This window comes from Chiloscyllium plagiosum, unplaced genomic scaffold (genome assembly GCF_037043375.1).
Source record: "Chiloscyllium plagiosum isolate Xiang-an unplaced genomic scaffold, Cpla_swu_hap1 HiC_scaffold_9, whole genome shotgun sequence".
Taxonomy (NCBI): Eukaryota; Metazoa; Chordata; class Chondrichthyes; order Orectolobiformes; family Hemiscylliidae; genus Chiloscyllium; species Chiloscyllium plagiosum.
The window spans coordinates 94,247,911-94,272,722 of record NW_028270147.1 but is presented as its reverse complement, the minus strand read 5'-3'; the positions used below and the strand labels follow the sequence as shown (position 1 = coordinate 94,272,722).

The following is a 24,812-nucleotide window of genomic DNA, read 5'->3' as shown; positions in this document are numbered from 1 at the left end:
AAAGGGGGAGGTGGAGGTTAACGGTGTTAGTGCCACCTTGGCGTGACTTTGAAATGCCAACTTTGACTGGCACATCTAGTGCTCTGATTGTATATGTTTTTGGTGTCTCTGTGCTCACAGAGTCATACAGCAGGGAATCAGACCCTTTGGGATCACACCGACCAGATATCCTAAATTAATCTAGTCCCATTTGGCACACATTCCTCCAAACCCTTCCTATTCATATACCCATCCAGAATGCCTTTTGAATGTTGCAATTGTACCAGCCTCCACCACTTCCTCTGGCAGCTCATTCCACACACGCGCCCCCCTCTGCGTGAAACAGTTGCCCCTCAGGTCCCTTTTAAATCTTTCCCCTCTCACCCTAAACTTACGCCCTCTACATTTGGACTCGCTACCCTGGGAAAGGAAATCCCGACTATTTACCCTATCCATGCCCCTCATGATTTTGTAAACTTCCACAAAGTCACCCCTCAGCCTGCGACGCTCCACGGAAAACGGCCCCAGCCTGTTTCAGCCTCTCCCTGTAGCTCAAACCCTTTTCTGAACCCTTTCAAGTTTGCCGGTGTCCTTCCAACAACAGGGAGACCAGAACTGAACGCAGTATTCCAAACGTGACCTCGACTCGTCTCTGTGACAGAAAGAGACAGCCTGTCTTCCTTCATTGTGTGTCAACGAGAAGAAGTCTTGTTACTTTGCTTATCCTGTCTCTCACATGAATTCATATGATTCAAAAAGCCAGAGCTGTGTTACCCTCCAAGATCCCTCAGAGCCCCTCCCTTTCCCACATGGTGATTTTTAAAATAATTTCTTGGCAGCTATTCAAAGAGTGCATTTTATTTCCAATCATTCCCATCAACTTAATTCACACCCGGTTTTGTCTTTCCGTCATTCAGTCAATTGCTTCCCAGCTCAGTCAGCTTTATAATAACTCTGGGAAGTGAGTTGGAGGGGGTGGGGACTGTTAATCCACTAACGATGGCCGATAAGTGTAAGAGCGTGCTCAGACTCACAAGCACGAGGGCGGATGCTCAGCTCAGTGCCTGCACCAAGGGGCACTCACGGTGTCGACAGGAAAGCATCAGAGGCTGAGGGGTGACCTTATAAGGGTTTATAAAATTGTGTGGGGCATGGATAGGGTGACAGCCGAGGTCGTTTTTTTCCCCAGGGTAGGGGAGTCCAAAACAGGAGGGCACAGGCTTAAGGTGAGAGGGGAAAGATTTAAAAGGGACCTGAGAGGCAACGTTTTCACGTAGAGGGTGGTGTGTGTATGGAATGAGCTGCCAGAGGATGTGGTGGAGGCTGGTACAATTGCAACATTTAAAAGGCATCTGGATGGGTATATGAATGGGAAGGGTTTGGAGGGATATGGGCCGGGTGCTGGCAAATGGGATGAGATTAATTTAGGAAATCTGGTCAGCATGGACGGGTTGGACTGAAGGGTTGTTCTGTGCTGTACGTCCTTATGCCGTGATTTTTGACTGAAGGGTTTTCGAGCTGGTGAGATGTATCTACGTGAGAGGCGGTGACCTTGCCAATCTGTAATGTCCTCCTCGGTGTCTCTCCCTCGCTCTGAGCTGCCTGTTTCTTTCTCCCCCACAGACTAATGGCGGCTGGCAGGATGCAACCACCCCGTCCTCTGTGACATCGCCAACGGAAGGGCCCGGAAGCGTCCAGTCTGATACCTCCAACTGATCTTCTAGCAACAGGGCAGCCAATGGGGCTTTCACTCTGCACTGACCAATCAGACAAGGGGGTGGGGCAGGGAGGGTTGGGAGAGGGGCGGTGGGGTGGGTGGTGGGGGGAGGGGGGGCATGGATGGGGGTAAACACTGACCGAAGGCCCAGTCATTTTGGTGGGTGCTCGACTTGGACACTCTGTTTTGTTTTTCTGTGTCTGAGTGTAGAAGCTTTCTCTCTTTAATAAGTGAATATTGTGAGACCAAACCAGTGGACAATTACCTCCGTCGTGACTTCACCTCAGACCAGTAAGTGATCCCTATCCTGTACATTACAGCGCTCACACTCTACCTCTTAGCCCCCTTGGCCTGCTCAAGCCAAATGTTATTCCACACACGACTGACGTACCCTCTGTTGATATTGAATTCCTGGGGTGAGTTAGGCCCAGGCACCTCCTGGTCTGGGTGCCCACCAGACAAATGTGGAAAATAGAGCTCCTTCCCCCCCCGTCCCCTGCAGTTTGGTGAACTCGATGCTTTTAGTCTCACTTCCGTGCTGTCCATTCATAACCACGGATTCGCTGACTTCAAGGATTACCTCCCGTCTTCAAAATATCTCAGTCGGTTACACATCCCTACCAACGTGTCCTGCAGTCTCACCATTACCCCTGCACACAGCCACCAGCTTCAGCTTTGCATTTCAGGTTGAAACTCCGAGTTTGACTTGGTCATCGTCCCTGGGGTTCCTAGGCCATGGGCTCTCGTACCAACGGCTTAGCTTTGGGATGGGTTTGTGTTTTGTGTCCAGAGTCTAACCGGCCTGTCCCAATGCCGTGGTCAGGGCAGAGTTTTAACTAGGCCGCAGTTTTCAGAAAGAACCAGCAATTTCCATCTGGCAACAGAGATGGCCTACCGTATGGTTTGCATCTTTGGATAGCTGCTTTGTTTGAGTAAGAAGCTCCAAGGGATAACTTGGTTATATAGCCTTGGATGATGCTAATTCATCTAAGTATAAAAGATTAAGGCCTTACTATTGAACCAGGCTAAAGGGGGTGGCAGGTTTTTTTTTTCCTCTGGCTGGGGCATCCACCTCAAGGGGTAAAGCCTTTGAATTCGTGTTGAGCCATTGGGTACCATTCTTCCACACAGAAAAGAAAAGGGGAATCTGGAATTCTCTCCCAAATAGCAATTGAGGCTTGAGGTCAACCAACAATTCAGAAGCTGGGATTGATAGAGTTTGGGTGTTAACAGCAGGGCTGGGTCATTGGAATTTGGTGAGAGATGAATTAAAATCTAACTGAATGGTGCACCAGCCTGAAGCAGCTGACCAGCTAATGGACTGAGTTATAGATCTATACCTTCCTCCTGCTCAAGGTAGGCAACTAGCTTTGGGGAAACCAAGCATTGGACTGTGGCAAGGAGAGGTCAAAAGTCAATTGGTGAACTGACCCAACGAATTTTAGGCCCTAGTTCTTGCTCAGTGCCACCTCTATCCTGACCACAACAAATGGGTCATTATAAGCTCCATCCTTCAAGGGGTAGGAGTCCCACCCAATCTGGTGAAAGGACGGGTTTTTTTTTCAGCTGCCCTCAACATGCTACTCCGGCGACACCCAGACCCAATGCTTCACTCCATTGTCTGGAAACCAAAACCAGCTTCGGTTAAAATGACCCTCGCTCGGAAGTGACAAGATGATTTGCGCAGACAGACCTGAAAGCCCACTGCTGTTGTCACCATCTCCTGTTTGTTTACCTCAGAATGATCATTCCCACCTCCAGCCCAGCAACCAGCCCCCTCTCCTTGCCCCCGGAATAAATTTTCAAACCCGAATCAGGCGGACTTACGTGTATTTTGTTTTTGCTTATTTGTGGACCTGCGCACTCACCATCTTCCCTGTCAAGCCCCTCTGTATTCCAGCCCTCTGCTTTGATCTCCAGTCCCAAACTTTCCAACCTCTTGACATTACCGTGACCTCTCAGCCCATATCAGGATCTACATTTTCCATAGCTCCATAATCCTTTGCTTGCAGCAGGTAGACAAAGAACAAAGAAACTTTACAGCCCAGGAACGGGCCCTCCAAGCCTGAGCCGATCCAAATCCACTGTCTAAACCTAGCGCCCAATTCCTAAGCATCTGTATCCCTCTGCTCCTCACCTACTCATGCATCTGTCCAGATGCATCTTAAATGAATCTACCGTGCCTGCCTCTACCACCTCTGCTGCCAACGCACTCCAGACACCCACCACCCTCTGTGTAAAGTACTTGCCGCGTGTATCCCGCTTAAATGTTTCACCTCTCACCATGAAAGTGTGACCTCTCATTATGGAACCCTTCACCCTGGGAAAAAGCTTGTCTCTATCCACCCTGTCTCTACCCTTCATGATTTTGTAGACCTCAATCAGGTCCCCCGTCAATCTCCTTTTTTTCTAATGAAAACAAACCTAACCTACTCAACCTCTCTTCATAGCTAGCACCTTCCATACCAGGCAACATCCTCGTAAACCTTCTCTGCACCCTCTCCAAAGCATCTGCATCCTTTTGGTAACTTGGTGACCAGAACTGTACACAGTATTCTAAATGCGGCCGAACCAATGTCGTGTACAATTCTACCATGGCCTGCCAGCTCTTATACTCAATACCCCGTCCGATGAAGGCAAGCATATCATATCACTTCTTGACCACTCTATCCACCTGTGCAGCAACCTTCAGAATACAATGGACCTGAACTCCCAGATTTCAACAACATTTCCCTTGTCGAGCCCTCCAAATAAAATCTAACCTACAGATTCCTCAACGCCTCCTTATTTCGCACTCGTGCCTGTGAGGCATCATGGGAACGTGTTGGGAAGTCAATGACATATATTGGTGGGCTGTGACGAGCCAATTCAAGCCAAGGGGACCCTCCCCACCCCCATTTGTGAGGTTACATTGAGGGGGGGCAAGTTCAAATGCTTCAGGAGACCCCCAAGGAACTGTCAAGGGGTAATTAATACTGACCTCAACAACTAGAATCGAGGGATTGCTGCCTCGCATCTCTCGTCAACAGGCCTTGAGGATCCGACTTTGACTGTTTCTTATCAATCATGAGGTTCGAACCCATGACCAAAGAGTTGAGTGTGTCTGAAGTCATCTCTCACTCTCCGAATGTGATTATCCCAAGGTCCAGGCTACAAACACTGAGGTGGAAGTGGGGATGGATGTTGTCGACTCTTGTATCTCACGGAGAGAACTTCTCATGAGACTGAGCACGAAGGGTTAAAGGGACATTGGTACGGGGGAGAAGGGAGGCTGCAGTTCTAGAGTCATAGAGGCTTACAGCATGGAAACAGGCCCTTCAGCCCAACTCACCAATGCTTCCCAATTTTCACAATCAAACTCGTCCTACTTGCCTACATTTGGTCCATATACCTCCATGACTATCCCAGACCATGTTCTTGAGTGATGAATCTGTACTCACCTCCACTACTACCTCTAGCAGCCTGTTCCGGAAACTTCTGTGTGAAAATATTGTCCTTGTGGACTCTTCTGTGTCTCTCCCCTTAAACCTGTGCCCTTTAGTTTTAGACTCCCCTACCATGGGGATAAGCTGTTGACTATCCACCTTATCTATGCCTCTCATGATTTTATAAACCTCTATAAAGTCACCCGTCAGTTTCCAACGCTGCAGGGAGAAAGGTCCCAGTCTATCCAGCTCTCTCCTTATTACTCAAATCTTCCATTTTAGGTAGCATCCCAGTAAATCTTTTCTGCACTCATTCCAGTTTAATAATATCCTCAAAAGAGTGCAGAAAAATATTCAGTGTTGGGTTTGAGTTGTCAAGGGCAAGTAGGGAGGCATGGTGGCTCAGTGGTTAGTCCTGCTACCTCACAGTGCCAGGGACCTGAGTGCAATTGCACCCTTGGGTGACCGTCTTGCACATTCTCCCCGTGTCTGCGCCGGTTTTCTCTGGTTTCCTCCCGCAGTCCAAAAGATGTGCAGGTGTGGGTGGGCTGCTTTTCAGATGGGCTGAATGGCCTGTTTCCACACTGTCAGGATTCAATGATGTATGCATCACCATCGCCAGCCAGGAGGTCTAAAATGGGCATTCCTTCGGCCTTCCCCGCCTTTTGAGTCTGGGAGGGTGGTTTACTCAGAGCACCCCTCTCCGTCAGAATTCAGTTGCTTTTCCTTCTGTCAATTCAGACTATCAACGCGATACCAAAAAAAAATCAGAGCGTACGAAAACCCCAGGGTAGGAATGAAAGAAAAACCGCACGATGTAAGGTTTTCTTTATCCTCTTCCTGCCCCCTTCCCCCCCCCCCCCAACACAGCTTTAGTCACACCTTCCCCCCCCCACCCTGATCGCAGTTTGAGTCTTGTTACCTGTAGCTCCCATTTGGAACAATTACGAGTGAATGTTCTTGTACAGGGGACGGGGGAGGGTGGGCGGGTGGGGTTAAACAAAGAACCAAAAAGCTGTCAAGAAAACCATGTGTAATCCTTACTCTCACTGGCATGTGAATCTGATCTAATGACTGTTTGCTAATATCTGTGTCAACAGGTGATTGATTATATTCTGTCCTAGATAAAAATGTCCATTTCTGTGTAAAGTGCTAAAGAGTTGCTGAACTACCTACCCTTTTTATCGGCTTCTTGTATTTATTTAGTGGTGACTGACGACAGGACACTTGGGTTCCTGTCTCCCTTTTTATTGTTCGGATCTCAGCGTTCATGACCAACTGAGGGATGATGTGAAAAGCAGCCTTGACATAGTACCTCTCAGCGAGAACAATTCACCTCGCCACTTGACTCTTCGGTCCTTGCTTGACTTACGTTGGCTTTCCCCTCTCTCCCCCCCCCCCCCCCCATTCTTACAGGGGATGTGGGAGTCTCAGATGCTTGTTGCCCTTGATACAGAGGGGTTTCCTCAACCATTTCAAAAGACCATTAATGCCGTAAAGGGTGGCGCTGGGAAAACACAGCAGGTCAGGCAGCCTCCGAGGAGCAGGAGAGTCAACGTTTTGAGCGTAAGCTCTTCATCAGGTCAGCCCTGGTGAAGGGCTTTTGCCCGAAACGTCGATTCTCCTGCTCCTCGGATGCTGCCTGACCTGCTGTGCTTTCCCAGCGCCACCCTTTACGACTCTGATCTTCAGTATCTGCAGTCCTCACTTTCACCCAGGAGGCCATTAAGGCAAGGCCTGTGGTCAGGGACTCCATTAATGGTGTCAGGTAGATCCCTACCTGAAACACTTGATTCTCCCAAGTGGCTTCTGAGCTTCCAAAGCTGTGGATCTGTGAGTTGTAGTCTTGCCCCTGAACTAGAGGAATGTGGCCGTCTGACCCACAATAGAGACCTGAACTCAGCTCCTGAAGTTTGAAGCTCTCGTCTCTGAGCTGGCATGTTTACAGAGGCACGGTCTACCACAGCTCTATGCTACAGATTCCCCCCAGCACCATTTCAGAAGGACAAGGAAGTATTTATCTTTCAACCCCCTCATCCACTCTCCAGCCATTATCACACTGCTGTTTGTGAGCCCCTCGCTGTGTTCATAACAACTCATCGCCGGGTCTTTCAGGATGTCCTCGAGCGCATGATTTGAATCCGAGTCCCCCTTTCTCCCTAGGATGCAGAGTGGGACGTAGGGCTGCCTGTGAGAATCTGGATATGCACTCATGAGCCCGCAGTTTCCATAAAGAATGACCTCTAACACTGAGGGAGCCACTCTCAGTGGCTGTGTGAGGGGTGGAAGTTGCTCAGGTCTCATTTCCAATAAGCTAATTGACCCAAATCACGGGAATTGATCCCACCCAACTGCCTCCTCCTCCTCCTCCTCCTCCAGAGGCTCCCGGTTCGACCTGATTGTCCCTGGCCGGGATTTTGTGGAACGTTTCAATCTTCACCTTGTCTCGCTGGGAACAGAGAACGCTGGAGCAATTCAGCCGGTCTGGCAGCATCTGTGGAGGGAGAGAAGCAAAGTTAATGTTTCAAATCTGGAATGACTCTTCTTCAGAACCGGACTGAACCCCCCCAAGAAGTTCATAAGGCACGGGAGCAGCATTCAGCCATTCGGCCCATCGGGTCTGCTCCACCATCGAGCTAATATGCTCCTCACCTCCATTTTCCTGCGTTCTCTCCATATCCCTTCAACCCATAACCAATTAAAAATCTGTCTGATTCCTCCTTAAATTTACTCACTGCTCCAGCGTCCACCGCACTCTGGGGGAGCGAATTCCACAGATTCACAAACTTTTGGGAGATGTAGTTTCCCCTCAACTCAGTGACTCGGTGGTTAGCACTGCTGCCTCACAGCGCCAGGGACCTGGGTTCGATTCCAGCCTCAGGCAACTGTCTGTGTGGAGCTTGCACATTCTCGCCGTGTCTGCGTGGGTGTCCACCAGGTGCTCCGGTTTCCTCCCACAGACCAAAGATGTGCAGGTCAGGTGAATTGGCCGTGCTAAATTGCCCGTAGTGTTCAGGGATGTGCAGGCCAGGTGCATTAGTTATGGGTAAATGTAGAGTAACAGGGTAGAGGAATGGTGCTGGGTGGGTTACTCTTCATCAGGTCAGTGTGGACTTGTTGGGCTGAAGGGCCTGTTTCCACACTGTAGGCATTCTATGATGTCCCAGTGTTGGCCATTTGGAAGACTTATCCAATGAGTCCCATTTCCCTGCAATTGTCAAGAATTTATCCAGTTCCTTTTTACAAGTTGCTGCACAATCTGCTTTCATTCATTCTTAAGGCCACAGCTCACCGTCATTGAAAAGAAACCAGTTTCTCCTTCATGTCCCCACTGGTTGATCTGCTACGTATTTGAAACCTGTGCCCTGTGCTTCCTAATCCTGTTGGAAAGCGATCATTGGAACTTGATAACAGCAGTCTGAGAATCACACTGTGCCTTATAGCATTGCCGACACTGAAAACTGCCTCCCCGTGAGTCACTCTTTGATGAACACAAAAGAAAACTCAGAGCTGAAGGGTGATGTACGTTAAACTCTCTTGGAGTAAGGACTGATCTGGTCACTGAGGTTCAGTTCAGAGAGATTTCCCAACATCCAGGCTTACGTAGAACTTAGAACAGTACAGGCCCTTCGGCCCACGATGTAGTGCTGAGCATTTATCTTCATCTAAGATCAACCTGACCTACACACCCCTCAATTTACTGCTGTCCATGTGCTTGTCCAGCAGTTTCTTAAATGTCCCTAATGTCTCTGACTCTACTCCCACCGTTGGCAGTGCAGGGCTTGTTAGGCCATGGGATACCTCACCAGGAAGGTGATGCAGAAGCTAATGGATGTTTTAATGTAAGACAAACAAAGCAAGATGCAGGTCTATAAAGGAATGAGGCAGAGAATGATGCATTTGGGATTGACACAATAAAAGAGGGTGGAGGTTAGGCAAGACTGAATCTCTCACAGAGTTAGCACTGGGACAATGGGCTTTCTCCAACGCTGGCAGGGAAGTGAGTGATGAAATGTGACCAAAGAAATATCCAGACCAAATGCCAATACGACATAGAGGTGGAACAGGGAGGCCTTCATAGTTCTTCAGCCCTTCTTAAGTCCTCTTCAGAACTTACTTTCCTCCCTGTCCTCGTACATTGTAGAAACTGTTAAGGGTTCAGACCCCAATACTGATCCTTGGGACATATCACACATTTATCGACCAGAAAATGATCCATATTTCCTACTCTCTGCTTCCTGTTAGCCAGCCAGTCTTCTATCCATGCCAATACATTACTTAACCTCTACACCATGACCTGTCTGCAATAACCTCTGATGTGTGACCTTATCAAATGCCTTCAGAATCTCAGTACATCCATCAGTTCCCCTTTATCCGTTACGTCCTCAGAGATTCCCAACAATAGGTTATGCATGAATTACCTTGCACAACTTTGCCGTATTACCCTGACATTTTTCTAAGTGCCCTGCTAAAATATTTTGAGCGATAACTTGTAGTGTTTTCCCAATGACGGATGTAAAGCCATCTGGTCTGTCCTGCATTTTTGTCTTCCTTTTTGAATGAAAAAATTACATTTGCTGTTTTCCAATTCACTGGGACGATCCCAAAACAATGGAACTTTGGATAAGTTCAAAATCTACTATCTCCCTGGCCACTATTTTTAAGACCCTGGGGTTAAGTCTTGGGGATTTCTCAACCCATAACATTCCAACTTGCTCAGTACCAATTCCCTGGTGATTGCTATTCCCTGCTATTTCCAGAGCAATCTTACTTGTATCGTCCAGAATGATGGAAACTACCTGCTCTATTCATTTGCCTTAATTTCCAATATTAATTCTCCAGACTCACTTTCTGTAGGATCAACAGTCAAATTGTCAACACACCTTTTTAAAATATGTGCAGAAGCTCTTACTCTCTGTTTTTGTGTTTCAAGCCATACAGCAAGGAAGCAGATCACCTCCATCCCCCATCACGAAGGACTCAAAGCCCTCCGCTTCTTCCTTTCCCGCTGTACCGACCAGTACCCTTCCACTGACACCCTCCTTCGACTGACTGAACTGGTCCTCACCCTGAACAACTTCTCTTTCCAATCCTCCCACTTCCTCCAAACGAAAGGAGTAGCCATGGGCACCCGCATGGGCCCCAGCTATGCCTGCCTCTTCGTAGGATATGTGGAACAATCCATCTTCCGCAACTACACTGGCCCCACCCCCCAGCTTTTCCTCCGCTACATCGATGACTGTATCGGCGCCGCCTCGTGCTCCCACGAGGAGGTGGAACAGTTCATCCACTTCACCAACACCTTCCACCCCGACCTCAAATTCACCTGGACAGTCTCAGATTCCTCCCTCCCCTTCCTCGACCTTTCTATTTCCATCTCAGGCGACCGAATCAACACGGACATCTACTACAAACCGACCGACTCACACAGCTACCTGGACTACACCTCCTCCCATCCTGCCCCCTGCAAAAATGCCATCCCATTCTCCCAATTCCTTCGACTCCGCCGCATCTGCTCCCAGGAGGACCAGTTCCAAAAACGCACATCCCAGATGGCCTCCTTCTTCAAGGACCGCAATTTCCCCCCCGACGTGATCGACGATGCCCTCCACCGCATCTCTTCCACTTCCCGATCCTCCGCCCTTGAACCCCGCCCCTCCAACCGCCACCAGGACAGAACCCCACTGGTCCTCACCTACCACCCCACTAACCTCCATGTACAGCGCATCATCCGCCGTCATTTCCGCCACCTCCAAACGGACCCCACCACCAAGGATATATTTCCCTCCCCTCCCCTATCAGCATTCCGTAAAGAACACTCCCTCCGTGACTCCCTCGTCAGATCCACACCCCCCACCAACCCAACCTCCACTCCCGGCACCTTCCCCTGCAACCGCAGGAGGTGCAAGACTTGCGCCCACACCTCCCCTCTCACCTCCCTCCAAGGCCCCAAAGAAACTTCCATATCCGCCACAGATTCACCTGTACCTCCACACATATCATCTATTGCATCCTCTGTACCCGATGTGGCCTCCTCTATATTGGGGAGACAGGCCGCCTACTTGCAGAGCAAGTTTCAGAGAACACCTCTGGGACACCCGGACCAACCAACCCAACCACCCTGTAGCTCAACATTTCAATTCCCCCTCCCACTCCACCAAGGATATGCAGGTCTTTGGACTCCTCCATCGTCAGACCACAGCGAAACGACGGTTGGAGGAAGAACGCCTCATCTTCCGGCTAGGAACCCTCCAACCACAAGGGATGAACTCGGATTTCACCAGTTTCCTCATTTCCCCTCCCCCCAGCCTGTCTCAGTCAAATCCATCAAATTCAGCACTGCCTCCCTAACCTGCAATCTTCTTCCCGACCTCTCCGCCCCCACCCCAATCTGTCCTATCACCCTCACCTTGACCTTTTTCCACCTATCACATTTCCGACGCCCCTCCCCCAAGTCCCTCCTCCCTATCTTTTATCTTAGCCTGCTGGACAAACTTTCCTCATTCCTGAAGAAGGGCTAATGCCCGAAACGTCGATTCTCCTGTTCCCTAGATGCTGCCTGACCTGCTGCGCTTCTCCAGCAACACATTTCCATAGCAGATCCTTTGGCCCAATTCATGCATGCAGACCGTGTTTCCTAAACCGAACTAATTCCATTTGCCTGCATTTGGCCTGTATTCCTCAACACCTTTCCCATCATGTACCTGTCCAAATGCCTTTTAAGTGTTGTAATTGTACCTGCCTCTACCACTTCCTCTGGCAGTTGGTTCCACACACAACCCGTCTGGGTGAAAAAGTTGCCCCTTTAGGTCCCTTTTAAATCTTTCCCCTCTCACCTTAAAATTTCTAAACTTTCTTACAATTTCTACCTATCCTTCTCTCATAACTGAATTTCCTCTGAACGTTTAGAAACCCTTTGCATTTTAAATTTTCTGGCCCATACAATGTTATGCTTTTGCAAAATGACATGCTTTTTTTATTTAAGTGCGGTACTTTCTCATAAAAATTTCTCCTTAAAAATGATCCCTTCTGTGCCTTCTAAAATATCCCCCGAAATGTCTATCACTGTATCTCTACTGACCTATCCCTTAACACAATTTGCAAGGTTGCTCTAGCTAGCTTGGGTTCTATCTGCTCAGGAGGGCCTCATTTATGTGTAAAATATTACCCATGGACTCCCACTCTTCTCTCCCTGAAATTTAATACGAACTTCAATCATGTTATGATCACTATTGCCCAGGAACATCTTCACCAGTCAGTAATTTAATACCATATTTAGCCCACAATTTTTTTTTCCCCACATGGCTTACCCCCTGATTGGCTCCAGTGAGATGGGTTACACAAAAGCACAGTCAAGGCCAAAGTCAGAAGTCTCACGACACCAGGTTATAGTCCAACAGGTTTAATTAAAATCACAAGCTTCACTTGACAGAGGAGCAGTGCTCCAAAAGCTTGTGCTTTTCAAGAAACCTGGTGTCGTGAGACTTCTAACTTTGCCCACCCCAGTCCAACACTGGCATCCTCACATCCTGGTCAAGGAAGTCGGCTTTAAGAAATGTCTTTAAGGAAGAAAGGGTCAGTCCGCTGGGCCGTTGGTTTGCAGAGCTGTGTGGTGCCAACAGCGTGGGTTCAACTCCCATCACCGGTTTGAGGTTACCATGAAGGACTCTCCTCCTTAACCTCTTCCCTCGCCTGAGGTCTGGTGGCCCTCAGGTTAAATCACCACCAGTCGCTTCTCTCTAATGAGCGAGCAGTCCCTATGGTCTGGTAAGGCTGTGGCAACACGACAACAAAGGAAGAAGGTGGGATTGTTACAGGTCGGGAGGGGATTCCATTGCTGGCAGAAGGCGAGGCAATTGAAGACACAGCCACCAGTGATGGAGTGCTTAAAGAAGGTTGTGCATAGTGCATGTGAAAGGCCAGAACTGGGACAGTGTAGATATCTCCTGGGGAGAGAATATGGAGGTATAGAGAATATGCGAGGTAAGATTATTGAGGGGGTTAGATTGAATGACGAGACTGCTGAACAAATTTTTAAAAAACATAAAGCGGATGCTGTAAATCTGAAATAAACACAAAAACAAATTGCAGGTCCTGAGCAGCAACTGTGCAGTGAGACAAGTTAAATCTTACTGCACTGCATTTATAAAAACACCTACAACAGAATGACACAATGTTTCGTCCGAGAGGAGTCAAGAGTCTTGCTTTTCAACATCACTTCGTACGAGAAGTCCTAAAATGCAGGCAATTCTGCCTTTCTTTTAAAAATTATAAGGTTAGATTTGAATGCATTTTGACAGGGAAGGATCGTCATTGCATAAGAGTTGGCCACCATTTGCATATTGGTGTTCATTGTGAGATATTGCAGTTCATTTTTTTTAAACCTCGTTTCTCTGTTTTTACTCATACATTTGTAAATAATTGAGATTCGTTGCTTGTGTTCACCAGTTAACATCGGGGAACTTGTTTTCCTTAAGTGCTGGGTTAGGACGCACTGAATAATGAAGCGTAGGTTTGATGGGTTTTTAATTTGCATTTGTCAATGCATAATGCAAAATAAATCGTTCCACTTGTTGCAAACTGATGGCCGGGCCCCCGGTTTTTGAGGTGAATCGCTCGGGGTGGAAAGCGAACATCTCGTCTTGCTGTGTGTTTCTGACAGTGCTCCTTCTGCCCTGAAAGGGTTCATCTCCCAGACTGAGCCAACCACGTTAGACCAGTGTCAGAGAAGAGACTCCCCCCGATGGGGCACAATGATCAGTCCCATCGCCCAACACTCTCGACCCTTGCATCTAGTCACAAGGGTCGACAGGCTTGAATCAGCCTGGCTTCCTGCTCTTTGCGAAATTCGAGGTGGTATCATCGAGGGTCCAAGCACAGAAAGAGCCCATTAGCGGGAACCAACCCGATTATTCCTACCCTTTTCCTCAAAATCTTGCAGTTTTTTATTTCCTTAATGATTCGGAGATGCCGGTGTTGGACTGGGGTGTACAAAGTTAAAAATCACACAACAACCAGGCTATAGTCCGACAGGTTTAATTGGAAGCACTAGCTTTCGGAGTGACGCTCCTTCATCAAGTGGTTGTCCAATCTTTTACTCCACAACCAGCTGTTGAAGGAGCAGCGCTCCGAAAGCTAGTGCTTCCAAATACACCTGTTGGACTATAACCTGGTTGTTGTGTGATTTTTAAGATTTTTCTTCCCTCTTCAACTATCTGTCTATTTTCCACTGGACTTTTCTCCTCACCTCCCCTAGGGTTCTTCTGCCAATTGTATTAACGGTTAGCCTGCTCCCAGTGGAATTAGAGTCTTCCACTGACTTGATCCGAACCGCTTAGAATTCGGAACACCCCGATTAAACCTTGGTTTCGACTTCGCCCCGATAAGGAGCATCCCTGCAGTTTCACCAGGGTCCTCCCCCAAACTGGCAACCCTCATTCCTGGGATAATTCGGGTTCGTCTCCACCGTTTCCCTGCTATTGATGGCCTTTTTCCGAAACTATGGTGTCTGCAGGTGTGTTCAGGTGTGCTGCATTTGATTATGTGAGTCTGTTTACTATTGAGGCTCACTGTGCTTGATCGGCTCGGTGTGTTCACAAACTCCGTGAATTGGGCTAAATAAACGAGAGAGATGGGAGGAAGTGAGCACTGCAGATGCTGGAGATCAGAGTCGAGAGTGTGGTGCTGGAAAAGCACAGCAGGTCAGGCAGCATCCGAGGAGCAGGAGAGTCAATGTTTCGAGCATAAGCCCTTTATCAGGAATGAATAGCTTATGCCCGAAACATGATTCTCCTGCTCCTCAGATGCTGCCTGACCAATAGGGCTGGAAGCCAGAGCTAAAGCATACATTCCAAACCCTGTTTTCCCCAGTTTTGTCCACACCTCAACATTAGAAATCTAGAAATCTCCAGCATACCACATGCCAGTCTTCATTCCACATGATACCAAGAAATGGCTGGAAGCACAGGGCACTGCAAAGGCTATGAGCCCTGTAAACATTCTGGCAATAGGACTGAAGACTTGTGCTCCAGAATTTGCCCCTCCCCTAGACAAGTTCTTCCAGCACAGTTACGACACTGGCATCTACCCGACAATGTGGGAAATTGCCCAGGTATGTCCAGTACACGAAAAGCAGGATAAATCCAACCCGGCCAATTACCGCCCCATCAGTCTTACTCTTCATCATCAGTAAAATGATAGAAGCCATGATCGTATTGCATGGTGGAGCAGACTCGAAGGGCCGGTGGCCTACTCCTGCTCCTTGTTTCTTATGGTGTCATCAACAGAGCTATCAAGCTGCACCTGCTCAGCGACACCCAGTTTGGTTGTTGGAGGTCAGTCATCTCAACTCAAGGACATAGGGTAATAGAATCCCTGCGGTGTGGAAGCAGGCCATTTAGCTCATTGAATCCATACTGACCGCTCTGAAGAGCATCCCACTCCCCCTGTCCTATCCCTGTATCCTTCCATTTTCCATGGCCAATCCACCTGACCTGCACCATATTTGGATTGTGGGAGAAAACCGGAGCACCCGGAGGAAACCCACGCAGAGAACGTGCAAACTCCACACAGACAGCCCAAGGGTGGAATCGAACCCGGGTCCCTGGGGCTGTGAGGCAGCAGTGCTGACCACTGAGTTGCTGTGCCACCCCTGTCTTGGCCTTGTCCCAAACATCTTCAGCTGCTTCATCAACGGCCATCATGAGGTCAGAAATGGAGATGCTGGCTAATGATTGCACACCATTCACAATACCTCAGCCACTGAAACAATCCATGTTCAAATGCAACAAGACCTGGATAATATCCAGTTTACACTACACAATGCCAAACAATGACATCTCACAACAAGGGAGAATCTAACCATCTCCTCTGATCAGTCTTAGATATCCCCATCACTGAAGCCCCACATGTTATCAACATCTTAGGGATTATCCTTGATCAGAAACTCAGCTGGAGTCACCCTATAAATACATTGGCTTCAAGAGCAGGTCAAAGGCTGGGAATCCAGCAGCGAGTAACTCACCCCCTGATCCCCCAAAGCCTGTCCATCATCTATAAGGTACCAATCAGGAGTGTGATGGGATACTCCCCACCTGCCTGGTTGGGTGAAGCTCCAACATCACTCAAGAAGCTCGACACCATCCAGGACAAAACAGCCCGCTTGATTGGCGCCGCATTCCACTCCCTCCACCACTGACGCTCAATAGCAGCAGTGCGTACTACCTGCGCTGGAGAAATTCACCAAAGATCCTCAGACGGCACATTCTGAACCCATGGCCGCTTCAATCTAGAAGGACCAGGCAGCAGATACATAGGAACACTGTCCCTTGCAAGTTCCCCTCCAAGCCACTCGCCATCTTGACTTGGAGGTCTATCACCATCCCTTCACTGCGGGGGTCTAAATCATGGAACTCCCTCCCCAACATGACTGTGACCACCTTCTCCAGGATAATTAGGGATGATGGTCCAGCCAGAGGTGCCCACATCCGATGAATGAACTAAAAAAGCAACGTTTTTATAAATACACAGCAGTGTCGAGGACTGAACCTTAGACTCCAAGTCAGGGTTCGACCTATTGTCTCCCAGTGCCCTGTTTAAACTGTTAATGGTGGAGGGGATCGTGGTGTGTCGAGTACCCACAGTCCTCCTGTCGCTCTCTGACAAGTGAATGAAGCGGAGGAGGTGATGGTTCAGTCAGGTCAGGTTTGCACGTTGCTCTGCCTTGCTGCAGATGAAATGATGGCCAGGGCGTTGTGCAATGGCAAACGAACATTACCACTGCAAGCCTTTGTTCAGGGTTTTCTCAGGCTTTATGGCTGCTGTGCAAATAGAATTCTGGAATGGCACGCCAACACTGTTTAGCGCATTTATGTCAATCTCCTCTGGAAAGGCATTCTGAAACTGCTTCTGTGGCTCCCTAATCTGGAACGTTTGCACCCTAATCTGGAACGTTTGCACCCTAATCTGGAACGTTTGCTCCCTAATCTGGAACGTTTGCTCCCTAATCTGGAACGTTTGCACCCTAATCTGGAACGTTTGCTCCCTAATCTGGAACGTTTGCTCCCTAATCTGGAACGTTTGCACCCTAATCTGGAACGTTTGCACCCTAATCTGGAACGTTTGCGCCCTAATCTGGAACGTTTGCTCCTTCTTTCAGCAAGGCCCTGAGAACCCATCTGATGGACTTGGTTTTCATCACAGGAACAGGAGGAGGCCATTCAGCCCCTTGAGCCTGTTCCACCGTTCACTGACATTAGGTTCGATTCCCTACGGTATGGAAAGAGGCCCTTTGGCCCGTCAACGCAGCTCAGGTCAGGTGGATTGGCCGTGCTAAATCGCCCAAAGTGTTAGGTGCATTAGTTAGGGGTAAATGTGGGGAATGGGTCTGGGTGGGTTACTGTTTGGAGGGTCGGGGTGGACTTGTTGGGCCGAAGGGCCTGTTTCCACACTGTAGGGATTCTAATCAAGTCCACACCAAACCTCCAAACCCAGATCCATTCCCTTACCCTATATTTACCCCTGACTAATGCGCCTAACACTATGAGCAATTTAGCATGACCAATTCACCTAACCTGCACATCTTTGGACTGTGGGAGGAAACCGGAGCACACGGAGGAAACCCACGCAGACACGGAGAGAATGTGCAAACTCCACACTGACAGTCGACTGAGGCTGGAATCGAACCTGGGTCCCTGGTGCTGTGAGGCAGCAGTGCTAACCACTGATCACGGCTGATCTCTGTCCTAACTCCATAAAACCACCAATGGCCTATATTCCTTAATAACTTTGCTTAACAACAATCTATCTGTCGCAGATTTAAAATTAACAACTGATCCACTGCCATTTGTGGAAGAGAATTACAAACCTCAGCCACCCTGCGTGTGTAAAATTACTTCCTAACATCTAACCAGAGCAGTCTGACCCCAAAGCTCATGACTATGCCCTCTCGTTCTAGAATCCTCAACCAGTTGAAATAGTTTATTTACTGGCTGTTTTCCTGTTGATATCTTGAAGATTTTGTTCGGATCATCCCTTAACCTTCCAAATTGTCGAGAGAGCTGACCTAATTTGCATAATCCCTCCAAGGCTAATGCATCCTGCTCACAGCACTCCAAGTGCAATCTAACCAGCATTTTGTAAAACGTTAGCGTAATGTCTTCATCCTCATACTCCAGTCCCCTCGGTATAAAGGCCAGCACTCTAGTAGCCGGCCTGATTATTTTCTCCATTAAAGATCTATGCACTTGAACACCCAAGTCTCTTTGGACAGCCACTGTAATTAACCTCATACCATCTGGACAATACCCAGATCTAACATTTTTCACCGGAAAATGGGTAACCTCACACTTGTGTACATTAAACTCCATCGGCTACAATTTACCCATGCACTTAGCATAAAATTTCAAAGGGGTATTGATAAACCATCCTGCACACGGTCTACAGCGCGGCCTAAATTTGTGTCGTCAGCAAGTTTGGATAAATGGCTTTTTCTGCCGTTATCCAAGTCGTTAATAAATAATGTGAATAATTGAGACTCTAACATTGATCCTTGTAAGACACCACTGGCCACATCCTGCTCATTTCAGCACCTACACAGTAGCACTATTTTCTGTTGCCTGCCACTCAACCAATTTCCCAGCCATGTCAGTAACTTACCCACAATTCCATGGGTTTCTATCCGGGGTTAACAGTCTCTTCTGTGGGATTTTTTTAAAGTGCCTTCTGGAAGACCATATAAATAATATCCATAGACATTCCTCAGTCCACTAGCTTAATCATCTTTTCAAAAAAATTCACTGAGGTTCGTCAGGCATGACCTCCTTGTTATGTCTCTGCAGTGACTTTCCCTGGCTACGTGAGAATCTCTCCAGTGTGGAAAGAGACCATTCAGCCCATCAATTTTGCAGCAACTCTTTGAAGAGCATCCCAACCCGAGCCCTCCCCCCGCCCCCACTGAGTCTAACCACACAACCTCCACCCCCTTTTCCCTGGACACTATGGGGGATTTAGCATGGCCAGTGCACCTCACATCTTTGGACTGTGGGAGGAAACCGGAGCACCCGGAGGAAACCCACGCAGACACGGGGAGAACGTGCAGCTGCCTACAGCATGAGCCAAGGGTGGAATTGGACCCAGGTCCGTGCGTTCAGTAGCGTGTTCCTGACTTGATTTGGTTTCAGTGGAGGCATCACCAATTTAAGGTAACCATACACTAATTGGGGAGGCGGGAGAGGGAGCATCATGGGATCTGCATTACGCAATACTAACACAGGTCCAACCAGTCTGATGGAGATCGAAACACAGAAAATAGGAACAGGAGTAGCCTTTCAGGCCGACCCTACTATTCCATATGCCCATGTCTGATCAGGCTTTTGCCCGAAATGTCGATTTTCCAGCTCCTCGGATGCTGCCTGACCTGCTGTGCTTTTCCAGCACCGCACACCCCATACAATTCCTTACCCTGTTTCTGCTTCCTCCCCATATCCTTTGATCCCTTTAGCCCTAAGATCAATATCTAATTCCTTCTTGAAAACATTCAGTATTTTGTCTTCAACTGCTTTCTGACACAGAGGATTCCACAGGCATGCCGACTCTCTGGGTGAAGACTTTTCTCCTGACCTCAATCCAAAATGGCCGACACCGTGACCTCTGGTTCTGGGCTCCCTGCTCATCAGAAACATCCTTCCTGTGTTTACACTGTCTAGTTGTGTGAGACATGCATTGGTTCTTGCAATGTTAATGTTATCCAGCAGTTTTCCCAGTGACATTCCTGAAGGCAACCACTTCACTGGACAGCGTCACCAAGAGCATTCAAGACCAAGATCAGATAATCGTCTGTCACTACTTCTTTGACCTCATCCTTTCCTCAAGACCTCGCTTCTGCTCGATGACTCTTGAAGTGACCATCTGGGAGGTGTTTTTACATTTTGAACCCCCCCCCCCGGGGATGGAGATTTTGTTGGGGAGCAGCAGCACATAGAAAATCAATCTGCCCTATCCCCTCTGGGTTTTGAACAGTCCGACACCATTGTTTGGTCCCCCACCCAGGGGATAGGTTTGGTGTGACTGTCAGGACTGGCTTCCTGGAGTGAAGCCACTTCATTGGGCATCATGGTCTGTGGTTCTCTAGGATGGGAGAGGTCAGTGCTGCCAAGGGTGAGTGTCAAATCCCTGACTCCATTGGTGAGGAGGAGGGTGATGTTTGATCTCTCATCTTGGTGAGGCAATCAATATTTAGGACAAGACTTATCCATTAACTGATGCCTAAAACAGATCTATCAGGTCATAGGGTGAGGCGTTTGCCTTGTGGCATTATCACTGGACTGTTAATCCAGTGATAATGCCACAAGGTTTGAGTTTGATTCCCGCCAAAGCGTGAAAGTGAGAATTGAATTTAATAAAACTCTGAAATTGTCTATTGTTAGGAAAATCCCATCCAGTTCATTAATGTCCTTCTTGGAAGGAAATCTCATCCTTACTTGGTCTGGTCTGCAAGTGACTCCAGGCATGTGGTTGATGCTAAACTGCCCTCTGAGCAATTAGGGATGGGTAATAAAGGCTGGCCTGCCCAATGATGCTCTCATTCTGTGAATGAATAAATAAATCACTACACTCTGGCTTCGAGGAACTTGCTGTGTGTAAATTGGCTACCACTTTTTCAATTTCACACTGAATTAAATTGAAATACAATATCTGTCTTTCCTTCTTCATCTTCTGCAGTGTGAGTGCCCAATTTATGTAGTGTAGCGATTAGTTCTGGAAGATGATTGTGGTTGTTAGAAATCAGTCATCTCAGCCACATTACATTGAATCATACAGCATGGAAACAGACCCTTCAGTCCAACCAGTCCATGCCGACCATATTTCCCAAAGTACCCTAGTCCCGCCTTGCCTGTGTTTAGTCCATATCCCTCCAAACCCTTTCCTATTCATGGACTTATCCATTAAATGTCTTTTAAACATTGTAACTGTACCCGCATTCATCATATCATTGGGGAGTTCATTCCACAAATGAACCACTCTCCGTTTACAAACGTTGCTTCTCATGTCCTCTTTAAATCTTTCTTTATTGAGTACAGGAGTTGGGAGGTCATGTTGCGGCTGTACAGGACATTGGTTAGGCCACTGTTGGAATATTGTGTGCAATTCTGGTCTCCCTCCTATCGGAAAGACGTTGTGAAACTTGAAAGGGTTCAGAAAAGATTTACAAAGATGTTGTCAGGGTTGGAGGATTTGAGCTATAGGGAGAGGCTGAACAGGCTGGGGCTGTTTTCCCTGGAGCGTCGGAGGCTAAGGGGTGACCTTATAGAGGTTTACAATATTATGAGGGACATGGATAGGGTAAATAGACAAAGTATTTTCCCTGGGGTGGGCGAGTCCAGAACTAGGCTTAGGGTGAGAGGGGAAAGATATGGGCGGCACGGTGGCACAGTGGTTAGCACTGCTGCCTCACAGCGCCAGAGACCCGGGTTCAATTCCCGACTCAGGCGACTGACTGTGTGGAGTTTGCACATTCTCCCCGTGTCTGCGTGGGTTTCCTCCGGGTGCTCCGGTTTCCTCCCACAGTCACAAAGATGTGCGGGTCAGGTGAATTGGCCATGCTAAATTGCCCGTAGTGTTAGGTTAAAAGGGGTAAATGTAGGGGTATGGGTGGGTTACGCTTCGGCGGGTCGGTGTGGACTTGTTGGGCCGAAGGGCCTGTTTCCACACTGTAAGTAATCTAATCTAATATAAAAGAGACCTAAGGGACAACTTTTTTCACGCAGAGGGTGGTGCGTGTATGGAATGAGCTGCCAGAGGAAGTGGTGGAGGCTGGTACATTTGGATGGGTACATGATTAAGAAGGGTTTGGAGGGATACGGGCCGGGTACTGGCAGGTGGGACTAGCTTGAGTTAGGATATCTGGTCAGCATGGACGGGTTGGACCGAAGGGTCTGTTTCCGTGCGGTACATCTTTATGACTCTATAATATGAAATCCCTAGTCTTGAAATCTCCCTGGGGAAAAGGCACTTGCTATTCTCCTTATCTATATCCCTCATGATTTTATAAACCTCTATAAGCTCACCCTTTCCAGGGAAAGAAAAAGTCCGAGTTTATCCAGCCTCTCCTTATAACTCAAATCTTCCAGCCGCAGCAACATCCTGGTAAATCTCTTCTGAACCCTTTCAATTTTAATAGCATCCTTCCAATAATTCGTTCACTATCACTAATCTTTTACATTGATCAATTATTTTTAAATGGATTACAGTGGTCAAATCAATAAAATGTTCATTATTGAAAATGGGAATTATCTCATGATCATTGTCAGGAACCTTTGCACCCAAGTCCTGTTTTGACCTCTAGCACGCGTAAATAGAACAATTTGCTAATATAAGTAATTGGGACTTTTTTTTATCCAATTGAATGACTGTTAGTTGGATCTTACAGGCCCTTCCTGAAGAAGGGCCTGTGCCCGAAACGTCGAATCTCCTGTTCCCTGGATGCTGCCTGACCTGCTGTGCTGTTCCAGCAATAAAGTTTCAACTTTGATCTCCAGCATCTGCAGACCTCACTTTCTCCTCTTACAGTGTATGATAATGGGGACCACACTTCAAGACCACTTTATTAACAATCAAATGCTTTTTGACTGCCAGGGTTTGTGGACAGTTACTGTATAAAGTCTTATATTCAGCCTCTCTAAACTCTTTCGACATAACCTGGGCTAATCCCACTCGATTTCTTTCTGCATTTGACACTGTTGTGAACACTATCACGTTGTGAACTCTGCCTCTCTGGCGGACTGGAGAGGTTTGCTGATTTTCTGTCGTCTGCAGTTTGGTATTCACGTTAATGTCATTGCTTTCATTTTTGCCATTAGGAGAGCATTCCTCTTCAATGCTTCCAGCGCAGCCTAGAGATTTCCCTTCCCCCATGGATTCCTCAGGAAGTCCCTCTTTCCCATTGAGTTCTGTCACTTCTTGCAGGTTCTGAAGCTCAGGGGAGGAGCTGGATTAGATTAGATGACTTACAGTGTGGAAACGGGCCCTTCGGCCCAACAAGTCCACACCGACCCGCCAAAACGCAAACCAACCAGACCCGTTCCCCTACATTTACCCCTTTACTTAACACTATGGGCAATTTAGCATGGCCAATTCACATATCCTGCACATTTTTGGACTGTGGGAGGAAACCGGAGCACCCGGAGGAAACCCACGCAGACACGGGGAGAATGTGCAAACTCCACACAGTCAGTCGCCTGAGGCGGGAATTGAACCCGGGTCTCTGGCGCTGTGAGGCAGCAGTGCTAACCACTGTGCCACCGTGCCGCCCGATTTATGGAGAATTTGAGTGTGGTCAATATTAAATCCTCCTTCTGAGGTCTCCACAGTGAATGAAGATGGCACAACCTTTTCGGTCCTCCAGGTGTACCCTTACCAGCGCCCTGTACAGCTGCAGCATAACCTCCCTGTTTTTAAACTCCATCACTCTATCAGTGAAGGACCATATTCCATTTACTTTCTTAATTACCTGCTGCACCTACAAACCAACTGTTTGTGAACCATGCACAAGGACACCCAGATCCCTCTGCACAGCAGCATGCTGCAATTTTTCACCTTTTAGATATTAGTCTATTTTGTTGTTATTTCTTCAAAGGTAGATGACCTCACGTTTACCAACATTGTAGTCCATCTGCCAGACCCTTGCCCATTCACTTAACCTCTGCAGACTTTCTGTGTCCTCTACACACTTTGCTCTACTGCTCATCTTAGCGTTATCTGTGAACTTTGACACACCACATTTGAGCCCCCACTCCAAATGTAAGTTGCAAACAATTGCAGTTCCAACACTGATCCCTGAGACACACCACTAGCTGCTGATTGCCAACTAGAAAAAAAAACATTTATCCGCACTCTTTCCTTTCTGTTAGTTAGCCAATCCTCTATCCATGCTAAAATATTACCTGTAACACTGTGCACCTTTATCTCATGTAGCAGCCATTTGTGCGACATCTTGTCGAATACCTTCTGAAATCCAGGTACATCACATTCACCGGTTCCCCGTTATCCATCACCCTCGCAATGTCCTCATAGAGTCTCAGTAAGTCAGCTAAACATGAACCCATGATGGGTCAATCTCTATCCAGTGGAAGAATTTCGTCTGCTTGAGTTCACACAGAGGGTGGCGCATGCGTGGAATGAGCTGCCAGAGGAAGTGGTGGAGGCTGGTACAATTGCAACATTTAAAAGGCATCTGGATGGGTATATGAATAGGAAGGGTTTGGAGGGATATGGGCCGGGAGCTGGTGAATGGGACTAGATTAGGTTACGGGTGGACCGAAGGGTCTGTTTCCGTGCTGTCCATCTCTGTGACCCTGTGATTGGAAGTTGATGATGACTGGGGGGGTGAGGGAAGCAAAGTTACTGATGAAAGCCAACAGTTTATTCATTAAACATTCATGAATCTTTTTCAAACCTTTGGCAACTGGAGTAAGTTCATTAGAGCTGAAACCGTGTTGCTGGAAAAGCTCAGCAGGTCAGGCAGCATCCAAGGAACAGGAGAATCGACGTTTCGGGCATGAGCCATTCTTCCTGAAGAAGGGCTTATGCCCGCAACGTCGATTCTCCTGCTCCTTGGATGCTGCCTGACCTGCTGCGCTTTTCCAGCAACACATTTTCAGCTCCGATCTCCAGCATCAGCAGTCCTCACTTTC

At 47.9% G+C, this 24,812-nt stretch overlaps 1 protein-coding gene across 2 annotated transcripts in view; it reads left to right on the top strand.

The window, feature by feature from the left end:
* LOC122548313 (pre-B-cell leukemia transcription factor 1-like) overlaps window positions 1–1,742 on the top strand; it is a 214,646-nt gene extending 212,904 nt beyond the window's left edge. For both annotated transcript variants that reach the window (XM_087990288.1, XM_087990287.1), the window contains exon 10: window positions 1,603–1,742. In XM_087990288.1, coding sequence (XP_087846414.1) covers window positions 1,603–1,695 — 93 coding nt within the window. In that variant the 3' untranslated portion in view covers window positions 1,696–1,742. The remainder of the gene's footprint in view (window positions 1–1,602) is intronic.
* The last annotated feature ends 23,070 nt before the right edge of the window (window positions 1,743–24,812 follow it).